Source organism: Lissotriton vulgaris, chromosome 1_1 (assembly GCF_964263255.1).
Source record: "Lissotriton vulgaris chromosome 1_1, aLisVul1.2, whole genome shotgun sequence".
Classification (NCBI taxonomy): Eukaryota; Metazoa; Chordata; class Amphibia; order Caudata; family Salamandridae; genus Lissotriton; species Lissotriton vulgaris.
In genome coordinates, this window is record NC_141685.1 from 502,829,603 (window position 1) to 502,841,842 (window position 12,240).

The 12,240-nt window shown below is 40.1% G+C and overlaps 1 protein-coding gene across 2 annotated transcripts in view; it reads left to right on the forward strand.

The window, feature by feature from the left end:
- The window catches only part of LOC147747399 (serine/threonine-protein kinase TNNI3K), a 2,862,006-nt gene that overhangs the window by 1,899,512 nt on the left and 950,254 nt on the right, over nt 1-12,240 (forward strand). For both annotated transcript variants that reach the window (XM_086953863.1, XM_086953861.1), the window contains one exon: nt 2,551-2,683. In XM_086953863.1, coding sequence (XP_086809989.1) covers nt 2,551-2,683 — 133 coding nt within the window. The remainder of the gene's footprint in view (nt 1-2,550; nt 2,684-12,240) is intronic.

Consider the following 12,240-nt stretch of genomic DNA (forward strand, 5'->3'; position numbering starts at 1 on the left):
CTAAGAAGCAAGGTCAACTTAACGGACGACGCGAAGAGACGAAGCTATGGAAAGAACTAGAATGAGATCATGTGAAATGTGTACGTGGGGGGCGTCAAAGGGGCGTTCCACCTATACTGTGATTGTGTATTTAGGGACAGCACCCAGGGGAGAGGTTAGCTCAGAGCAGATGGCCTGAAGACAAAGCAAGAGAGCAGAGGGAAGAGAGCAGTAGGCCGAGGACCCTTAGAGAGCAGATGGGTAGGCAGAGAGGGTACTGCTTCTCGACATAGGTTTCCATCAGAGACTAAGAAAGTTTGAACTTCTTTGGAAGTCAAACTGCTGACACCTTTTTAGGTAAAAGGACTTGCTAGTAGGGATGTCATCTAGCATAGAGTAGGGACAGATTTAACTTGTTTATTCATTTTTTGTAGATGACGCAACGGATCCACTTTGTGTCTATGCTTTTCAATTTGCTGATTCTGGAATTGATTTTAATCGTTTTCTTTTGTAGACTGAGATTCTTTAGGGAATTTATGTTCCTTTTAGTTCCTGTATACTTGTTGAATCTTATCTTGAGAGGATTGTATATGCAGTTGATTCTGATTTTATATTAAACTTTTAAAACTTTATCAGTCGTAAGTGGTTCTTCAGAGTTGCATCAGTCTATGGGGTTGATTTAACTTATGTGGGGTTTGCCTTTTACTCAATGACAGATAATAATCGATCCAAATTGGAAGAATGAGATAGGTATCTAGGTGATCAGAAAAGGTATCAAAATCTCATTCCCCGCACAAGGAAAAATAAAATTATAATGTCTTGTTATTATCATTTTATTTTTATATTTTGCACTTCTCGGAGAGCAATATGGAGATGCTCCTCAGCCTTAGCGGAGGAGCCACCACTGCACACATTGATGTGCGTTGTACAGTACAACACACATGCAATGTATGGAATGTTTGGAGAAATTAAAACGTTTCTCCTAGTTGAAGCCTGTTTCAAGGAGGTGTTATTTCGGACACAAGGCTCAGTCTGGCTACCTTAGTAGATAAGAGCAAAGGAGAGTGGCCAACAGGGCCATTGGGTGATGACACCTAAGCTCTCAATGAGTTATTGACTTGCACCTTTTCCAGTCCAAGTTTAGTAGATCAGGTTTTACATCAATAATTATGGGCTCTTTCACTGATCTGCCAAAGGTACACCAGGGTAACGCTGCCTTGGCACAAAGTGGTGCAAATTTGCACAAAGAGCTATTGAGAAAAGGGCACTTTTCCAGCTCATAATGCCTTTTGTGCAGGAAAGTGAATACCTATGCAACATTTTGGTCTGCTTGGAAAAAACTGTCTTGTAGACCGTGAGAGCCAGGCAGAGCCTCCAAAAATGCCCTCCCAACCCGAATAGTGGCCTTCTGCACACAGACATCCATGCCAATATAAGAGACAGAGGACAGTTGCGGTCAGAATTATTTAAGCACTGGTCACCTCGAAGGCAGGTCAATTATGTATAAGTACAGTCAGTATAATCAAACTAAACAGAGACAATGCCTTCAAAAATACATATATAATGATATTCACTTGACATGTTATAGTGCATGCGGCACAGTTCACGGTGAACAGTGGGTGTGCATAAAACGTGTGTGTGCAGAGTTCCACTTTTTCAAACTAGACTGGTTTTACAAAGGGAGAGCATCTCAGCCTATCACAGAGGCTCAATCCATAGAATGTATTATGGGGAGTCTTAATATTGAGCGTTTAGCAATGTTTGGGTCCATTAAATAAACACTCCAGGGATCTCCCCAGGACAATGCGGTCTGGCAACAGCTGTAATGATGAATGCAAGGGTGTCTATGGTATATGTCTGGGTTACCTAGGGTAAGTCTATGGATGGAGTAACCATGACATATTCGGTGTTAACCTCCTGACTTGGAAGGCGTGAGAGTCTAGAGAGGAGGGAGAACGGTGTCGGCTGCCAACCTTTAATCTTCATCGGAATGGAAATAAGGGACGGAAGATTATTTCCCAAAAAATATATGTATTCAGAGATGTTATTGTGTGTCAGTGAATGCTCAATAAAGTATTGGGTAGAACTTCCCCTTTAAAGTGTTACTATTGTTGTACCTTATCTGTACGGATATTAAGCAATCTTCTCTCCGCTAGAACAATGTGGAGGTATCAAAATATGATAAATAATATATACAATGTATAACGTTTGCATCTGTTAATCATTATAGATTGTAAATATTATTATCACCAGGGTCAATTGTGCAATAAATCCCACTTTGTGACTATTCCTCATTCGTAGGATGCATTTCCATACACGCCACACCGCAGAGGCTCTGTTCCACAGCTGTACTGCCTGCCCTGCCTCACAGGGAAAAAAACGTATCGTATTTCTGCGGTGCAACTACTGCGCAACAGAAAATGTAATAGAAATGTCAACAATGTTCATGCAATATGGGCAACTAATGCTCAACGGCTGTATACGGTATGCAGGTGACATTACTGCTTGATGTTTACTTCCTACAGACGTAAACGACGCCGCTGATTTCTCTCCCTCCTTTTCACTGTGCAGAACCTGCGCTGGATGGCACCGGAAGTCTTCAGTCAGTGCACGCGATACACCATAAAAGCTGATGTGTTCAGCTATGCGCTGTGTCTCTGGGAATTGCTAACAGGTGAAGTCCCTTTCGCCCACCTAAAACCAGGTAAAGTGTTCTCGGAATGGTGGAGTTGCATTGTTCTGAAACGGTGAATAATTAATTCTAATGTTTTGTTGGTGGTGAGGGATTTGCGGTTATATATGCTACCGCCGTTTGTGGTACTGCAGGGGTGCTGCTGTACGCCCGGCCCTGCCTAATGATGAACGCGGCTTCGCAGAAGGCCGCGCTTACTGTACCAGTGTTTTATTGAAGCATAAACGAGGTAACTCGGCAGCTGTTCCATTTGTATGGTTATGGAAGTGTGAAATATATCGACATCCTTGCAAAGGAGTTTATTAGTCGGACCTCGTGTTCCCATTTAGCCAGGAGTCTACGATTCTGTCCGACTGCGTATTTCACTAACAACGTAAACACAGCAGCCGTAACGAGAGATTTCACAAAGGCAATATTTCAGCCACGTATTGCCGGTGTTAGAGATTGGAAGCGTGCTTCGGGTTTAATCTGCGCTATATTTCACTGCTTAGCCGGGCTGGGCTGGACTGGTTCATTCGGATCACAGGTGGGCGTCCTTGGGTTAGGGAAAGTCTAATTAGATGTGGAAACGCCGAATTGTCAAGAACAGAGGATAAACGGGGCTCTATTTAAAAGAGCGCCTCTATAAATTCCAGTTTTCAACCTGCAGCCCACTCAGCTTCTGAATGTCTTACAAATCGTAATAGATATATTTTCACCTCAGCGTTCAGTACAATTGCAAGCTTCAAAGGACACCGTTCAGTTCAAAGAAAAAGTTTGTTGAAGTCCTTGGAGAAAATCTGTGACACGGAGGAGATGCTCACAAGCTATGGTTGCTTTTAGGAAGTTGATATTCAAACCACACTCTTCAAAGTATAAACAGCATTGTGCAAAGCATCAAAAATACATGCTGTATTATAGAGATCTTAAAATATCTAAATCAGGACAGTGTAACACAGATAGGTTTTAGAACATTCTCCTTCACACTTGGAAGAGTTTATGCAAAGCAGGATTTTTCGTGAGCATATTACGGTAAAATGTTCTGCCGTCATCTATTCTTAAGACTTCGATTTTGTCTTAACATCTGCGCATCTGCTTATTTTGTTTTGTTGCAGTGTTACCGAGTGTCATTTTCCAGACTGTGACTTTGTGAGATGATACGTGAAATGAGTTTTTGGCACAAATGCCATCTGGAGTGCTCCTTTTCTTCCGTATGAACCCATAATTCCGGCATATTTTATTTATTTGGTGCTTTTGCAGTGGACATGGCTCTAGTGTCATTTGACAGAAGTGATCATTTATCCGAATAAAACATATGTAAGTGTGCATGAATCCATAAGTCTCCCAGTAAGATATATTCATAGTGTGTGGGCATGTGTATGCACAAACATACTCACTCATTTATGTCTGTATTTTTGGATGCACGCGCGCACACACCCACACCACCATTATGAATGTATTTTAGCAGATTAATTTAATATTTACTGTTTCCTTTATAGCAGTGATGAAGGTTTGAGATTTGATGTAGCAGATATGGATGATTATTTTTTGTGTTGTTTTGTGTGAGATTGATTGCTACTCTTAGGCCCTCATTATGAGTGGACCATTAAAGATTAATGGGGTAACCCAGTATCTCACAGAACCTGGGGGACTAGAACAGTATATACACTGATGGTTGGTTCTGTCGAGCAAGGCAGGATTACTTTTAAACTTTTTCTTTGTCCCGATCACTCGGAAAAACCAATCAATGATATATAGTCAACATTGACAACCATACAGATTAAAAAAACGCTAGACTGATGCTATAGACACAACAAGTGATCAATATATTATCAGTCACATATTGTATGGCACACTACATATACAAATATATAAAAACACAAGACAATTAATCAACTTATATCTTTACATACATAAATAAGTGCCATATAATCAACATAAACCAAATGTTAGACAGGGAATCGCGAACTACAGGATTAAGAAATATTGGGAGGTCTTTTGAAGCACATTGATAATCAGCAAGATAAGGGGTTGTGATCCTGAGTCACGGATCACTTAAGAAGGTCCCTTCGGTTGAGGCTCGACAGGAAAGTTTGACCTATTTTGGACTGCCACACAGGTACCAATGGAGGATTTTCTGAATATTTTACGAGCCCTCCACTACTTTTAGTAATCACAAGGCCAATACACAGGCTCCCTTGAAATATATCCACAGTTCTGAGGAAGACCAGTGGAGACGTTTAACACTTACACTCTTTGAATAGGTGTCGAAACATCGACGTAAGGATCAGGCATTCAGTACTAGAACTTAAGATATCGGTGCTCAATAGTAAGGCTATATGTAATAATATATATGATAAGTCACTATGGATGGCAATTGAAAATGTTTTCTTCTATGTGCATTGTAAATGTTAAACGTTTATGTTGATTATTGGCACTTATTTATGTATGTAATTATATATGCTGTTGAACTGTCTAGTGCTTTTATATATTTGTATATGTGGTGTGCTATACAATATATGATTGATAATATATCTATCACTTTTTGAGTCTATAGCATCAGTCTTAGCGTTTTTTGTGTACTATATACCATTGAATGGTTTTACCTAGTGGTCAGCACAAAGAAAAAGTTTAAAAGTAATTCTGCCTTGCTAGACCAAACCAACCATCAGTATATATGCTGCTCATTACGAGTGGTCCATTAAATTCCAAATCATGCACAAACCCATTTCCTTGGGTTCAAAATTATGAGTAATGCAAACTTTATCACCAGCGACGGCTCGTGGAGGGAGTTACGGTAGGGCAGGAGGGTGGGGAGGGGGAGGGGCAGGGTGGAGGTTGCTAAAAACCGGCATATGGATAATTGCAGGTAAGTAAACAATTTAATTAATAAAACGAATTTCGTAGTGCGCCTTGCATCGCAAAATGCAATGCAGTGCGAGCTACGAAATTCGTTTTATTAATTAAATTGTTTACTTACCTGCAATTATCCATATGCCGGTTTTTAGCAACCTCCACCCTGCCCCGCCCCCTCCCCACCCTCCTGCCCCACCGTAACTCCCTCCACGAGCCGTCGCTGTTTATCACACTCTTTGATTACCAGAAGAGGTAATGTCTATCTGTCAGACTTAATTTTCAACAAGTCAAAAAAGGACGAGTAATTACTGGAACCTGCAGACTTTGGTGAGTTAAGCACCAATATAAATTTGTTATTTCCCAAAGCCGTGTTATAGATGATAGTTATCACACCTTATAAATTCTGATCTCCATAGAGACATGTTTTATCAGCATGATAGGAATTTATTGAAGAGCATTGGGATGGAGAAATACTGGTCGACCCCAGAAAACCTGGCCCTTATTCCAAAATGTAGTCTTAAAAAGAAATACTGGGATACGATTATGAAGAAGGAGGCGACTAAACGGGTGGGCACCCTAACCCAAGATTTTGTTAAATTTAAATTTGCTCCTTTTTACGAGGAATACATTGATGAAATTGTACCTTCGCTGAAACGTACATTTTTAATTCAATACCTTTTTAAAACTTTACCAACCAGAGTGTTTTGTAAAAAGTGGTGTAGTAATGCTTCCACAGATGATGAGCCTTCTGCATGTAATGCTTGCTCAGAGTCAGTTGTTGACCTGCTATTCTTCTACCCCTATTATAAAAATCTGTGGGCAAAGTGGATTGAGTCCCTATGAAGATTGGTAGGACTTGGGCATTACTTGGAGGTCTCGAGAATCTTAGCCACTGACACAAGTAGGGTGGTGGTATTTGGTCTGGACAGATTCTGGCAAGCATTAGGGAACAAACGTTCCAAATGTATTACGTAGTTTCCTAAATCCTTGTATGCAGCTATTTTTATTGATTTTAACTCTGCATTGCGTATATTTATGCTGTATTCTGTATTTTGTATACTTTTTTTATTGTTCATTTTACATTGTATACAACTTTTCACTTTATAAGATCCATGCGATCGAAAATAAAGTATTTTGATGCTGATGATGATAAATATCATTTAATACACCAGATCTCTCTTGATGGTATGGTGAGTATGCTGCTTATGTTACTGCCATTTCTTGTGATCTTCAGAACTTTCATTCACAGTAAGAGCAAAATAGGCTTCTCGTCCTTCAGAAGTAATAAACTGAGTATCATTCAATTAGATAACAGAAGAATCTCTTATTTGCAGGGCATAGCCATTGCAAAAATTACAATATTAAGCAGTATACAAAAACATTCTTCTTATTATTATTACTATTATTGTCATTATTATTGTTAGTAGTAAAATAAAATGTTTTTAGTTGAGGTGGCTTTGAGCCCACCACAAGTAATAAGTCCAAATATGTTGTCAGATTAAACAAATAATATCAATCATTTACACCTGGTGTTGAACCCCAGTAACTATAGCACGAAGCAGGCAGTATTAACTTAACAAAACATGTAAAGCATTTATCAGTAGCAAAACCATTAAAAAGTAAACAAAATAAAAGCAACACAATACAAACAACCAGTTTCAAAAAATTAAGAAACTATTGAATAGAAAAATGACACCAAAATAGGTAAAATACCAGATATATGAATGTTTAAGCTTTTAAGGCAAAAATGCTAAGGAAAAGTAAGCACCAATCTGAAGTCACTGTTCACAGTTGACTGGTACCTATGTAAAATTTCAGGCTGGCCGTAATGACATGCAGTTTTGATGCACCAAGCAGGTTTTCTCCGGTCAAAGATTTTACCTCCTGACTTAGGACCTGATTTAGAGTTTAGCAGACAGGGTACTTGGTTCTGGGGGCAATGGAGTACCCTGCCCATCTAATCCGTGTACCTCCCACCTCATTTAGAGACAGACCAGCCTTAAGTTTTCTGTGGATGCCACCCTTTTTAACTCCATCAACGAAAAGCTTTCTTCGACAGCCTGGTGGCATAGGGTCCATCAGAGGAAAACATCACGGTGTGACATTAGCCCACATTCCCTATTTAGGATGGATGTTGTAATGCCTTTTTTCCCTCTCTGTTCACCACCAGGAAAAATACATGAAAAATGAAAATGTACCTCTACACTATGCTACAATACTTCCCTGATGTGGAGATCATTATTGTTTGCATTCTTGAAACATTCTCCAGCTTAGGGAATTTGTTTCTGAAAAACAGGAAAAATGTCAATCTTGGTGAGCTGCTGTCAAAACCGACGGTGGGTCCACCAAGCGTTTTGTACAGTGCAGGGCACTGTCATGATGGTTGTTTCTTTGAACATATATAGAGATGCTTAAATTTGATGGACAATAGTCCATCAGGATGGATGAGGTAATATTCTCCACCCCGACAAACAAAGATCCATCAAACACTAAATCAGGCCCATAGTCTTTTTTGTGTAAACCTCCAGCAGTAGACTTCTGAAGCTGGGCAGGTCACACTGACGCCAGATACCTCAGTGACAACACATGGGGTCTAGGACCCACTCCAGGAAACATAAACAGCAGGGTCTGTTCAACGTCCACATGCGACTGGTAATCTTGTCACTCCAGGGAGAAACCTATTGCACCTTTACATGCCTCCGTAGGCACAAAGGAGGCCAGCCAGTTGACCCTTGGAGTCCACTTGTTAGTCATGGATAAAATGGGGTAGGGCCAGCTCTTTGTGAATCTTACAGGTCACAGACCAAAGGTCAAATACTCCTCTGTTCTTCTTCAGGTTCAGATGTGTTCTGAGGAGCTGGGGTGAGGTGCTACTTTTGTTCAACTTACCAGCAGTGGGCAAAGTGCATGGGCTTCGGCTGTACATGGTGTGGGGTTTCCCACAGGGACTGGGGGTCATGAAATCCCTACCCAGCCCACTTATGCCTTAAGCATTTCGGTATATATTGCAGGCAGACAATTAAAGCAAGCTTTTGCTGGAGATAGCAAGACAGAATTCTGGGGGAAAAGTCCTCTTTTGTAATAGTTTTGCTCTAGTTTTATATTGTGAATTACAATGCGGGGGAGGAGTGAGTAGAGCTTTGTGGATTTTTATCCCTGTAGCACGAAGAGAAGGCCACAGGGCATGGGCTATCGTCGCTGTAGAGCAAATCGTCGGTTAGGCATCATGGTTTATTGTTGCTAGAGCATCTCGTTGGCAGTCACAATGGGCTGTTGTTGCTGTAGCAGGAAGTGGAGATTTCACTTTGCTAGCGATCACTGTAGCACAAAGAATCAGGTTCACTTGAACTTCACATCGGTGGTCATCACGAATGGCAGAGTCTTGGCATGACCTGGTCTGTTCGTGAAGAGCCCCATACTTCAGGAATTCACCTTTCTTCACCAATGGACCTTAATGGATGCCAGCCAAGGGTCATTGACCTAGGGAAGCACCTCTTGGGGATCACAAACTCTTCTGTAAAGGCCACTTATCCTGGAGTATACTGATGTGCGGCTCTGGAGGAGGTCCAATATTTATTCCTGGTGTCAGTCTTTGAAGTGGGGAGATTCCCTATACTACCCCCACATCTGGTTCTGGAAAGTTCTTACCTTCTCCCGTCATGTTTTCAGAAGTCTGGGGTGACAACAGTTTTGGTTTAGGTTCTTCTGTGTGCTGGAAGCAAGTCCTTTGAAGTAAATGTGGGACAAGGAACAGCTTCATCTCCACCTATCCTGGTGGGATGGCCCATCCTACGCAGACATAGTCCCATTTTTTAGCTTTGTCTGGGAGGAATACCCAAACCCCAACAGCAGAGCAACTCAAAGTCATGTGACCCAGGACAGTGGCAGAAGGCAGAAATAGTATGACAAGAAAATGCCAATTTTCTAAAAGTGGGATTTGCAGAACTGTGACTTAAAATCCAAATTTACCATTAAAGAGTATATTAAATTACAACAGCACATTCTTATCTGGTCACAATAAAAGTTATAACTTATTAAATGTAAAAGTTTTAGTCAGTGGGAGACATAGGCCTTACCACACTGAAAAACGACTTTACGAGTTTTTCACTGCTATGGCATGTAACCCTTAAACCCACCTGTCCTACATTTTAAATATAGCTCACCTTGCCCTATAAACCTTGAGGGCCTGCTTTAGGGGTGAATTATATATATTAAAACGGAAGGTTTAGGCATGGCAAAATGTTTGTTTTGCCAGGTGGAAATGGCAGTTTAAAGCCTGCATAACAGGCTTTAGTGCCAAGTCTAAGAAATGTTTTGAAAGGCTACTTCAGTGGTTGTCAGAATGAGTGATGCAGGCCCACTAATAGTATTTAATTTACAGAACCTGGATACATATAGTACCATATACTAGAGATGTACAATCAGGTAGATGTCAATTGTACCATGTTTAGAGAGAAAACACTTTACCACTGGTGAGCAGGGAACAAATGGGCAGAGCCCTAATGCCAACAAAAATGGGCTCAGATTCGTAAGGCAAAAATCTGGGAGAGACCCTGCAAAAAGAGCCAAGTCCAACAGGAATAGTAATAAGATCATACATTTTGTTAAAAAAGCACTATATTTTTTTCTGAAAAAAACTAAGGATAAAGTGACATATTTAGGGCTGGAATTGAGATAAAAAATGTTTAAAAACAAAATTGCTGAGCTAAATATAACTTGTGCCAGTCAAGCCACTGTTAGTGTGAAATCGCCCCTCTCCACATTCTACCTTTTTAAACTTCTTTTTGTCTCACAGAACGTTTGCAGGAGCACAGGGGTAGAATAACATAAAATGTTACAGCATTATTAGCTTAATTTTAAACATAAATATTTTGAATATATTGAATGAAAAAAATCTGAAGTTTAATAATAAAGAAAATCCACCTAAGGTTTTTTTATGGTGAACTTAAATGTACTAAAACGCTGTGTTGAATACATTACTGTATCATAATTATTTTTAACGAATAATATTACATTCATTTTTATATTAAAAAAGTTATAAAGCTATTTTAAAGTACATTTCTAATTATGTTACATTTTTAGAATTTATTTTAACATTAAATAAAATGGTAATTATATTTTGAAACTGTTTAAATCATTTATTTTTTTTAACTTTATTTCCTATGAAGTTTTTTTTTAATAGGTGTTGCAGTACCTGTGATTGGCCATGTACGGTGCTAAACGTAATCCATCTCAGACCTATATTACATTTATGACTGTTTGGGCCCTTTATGGCTGTAGTTACTATCGAAGGGCAGTTTGTGAATTGGAAGAGGCTTACTTTTTTGTCAGTGCTTGCAAGTTTCTTCCTAAATCCTTCCCTAACCTTCCCTTAACCCCAATTTAATCCTCCCTCAACCTCTCCTTTTTAGTGGGAAGTATTCTCCATTTTCCTGCCACTCTTTTCTGTCCCACCCATAATTACTGTTGAAACATATACTTCCATGCACAGAGATCTTCGCAGTCAGTCGGAGATCTCTGCACATAAAAGATAGGAGAGGTAAAGGCGGAGACTTCAACACATAGGTATGTAAATAGGGATAGTACTACTAAATGTACTAGAAAATGCAGTTTCTAAATAGACCCCTTTATATTTTGTAAAAATACATTAACAAATACTTTTTAAATGATTATTTACGTTTAAACATATTGTGAGAAAGGCTTCTTTTTGCATGGTTCACCTCCACTTTTTGCCTGATTGTGATGTGGTTTCAATTGTAGTACACAGGATCCCTGCCGACCAGGTCCCCTAAGCCAGTGCTTCTTCCCTAAAAATGTATCCACAATTGATACTCCTGCCCCCTGTAAGAGGTACCCTGGGCACCTAGGTCCTGGGAGCTGAAGAGGGTTTTCTGGGATTCTCCTCACTAGATCCATGCCACTGCCCTTGCAGCTTGCATGCTCCTGTGAGGTGAAAAACATCACAGTCGACATGATGCCCTGCCTGGGTGCTATGCAAGCCAAAACCTCCTGAAGGTGTAGGTAAATCACCCCTCTAGCAGTCGTTTCTGCCCTAAGGCAGGGTGCCCTATACAACAGGTGATGGCATATCTGCAAGAGCAGATATATCCATATAATATTAGGGCCCATTCCTTAATGTTGGATGTGCCAGTGAAGTCATAGAGAGTACATAGGCTGAGAACTCGATAACTCGAGTTCCATAGCACTATGCATGCTTCCCTGAACACAGGAGTGCTTGGTAGTAAACTACTCTTTTCAATAAGTAAGGATGGTGCACAAAAAGTAGAAGTCCAAGAGAGTTGCAGTATTTTAAAAAACGTTTTCTTTTATTATTACAAGTCTTTAGACGGCCTCAACCAACGCGTTTCGTTCTCGTAGGAACTTCGTCAGGGCTAGAAAGTCTTATAGGGTAGTCCCGTGTGAAAGCCAAGTATATTCAACAAAAGTGTAATGGTGTGTAGCGAGCAAGCGCAGTGAGCACCCACTACTAGGGGGAGTTTGGGGGGGTTGTCCCCTTTAAGAAAAGTTTGGAGACAGAAAGTCCAAAACACAGCATTTTTCAACACATTTTCTCTCCTAAACCGCACCAATGACATCACCATGTCTGCAAAGAATGAGGCAATTCCAATAATTGATCACATCATCCATGTACAACTGAGCCAGTTAATAGGTATAATGGATGATTCCATCACAATGCCCTTGAGCCAGAGAATAATTAAATACGTCATCTTTGT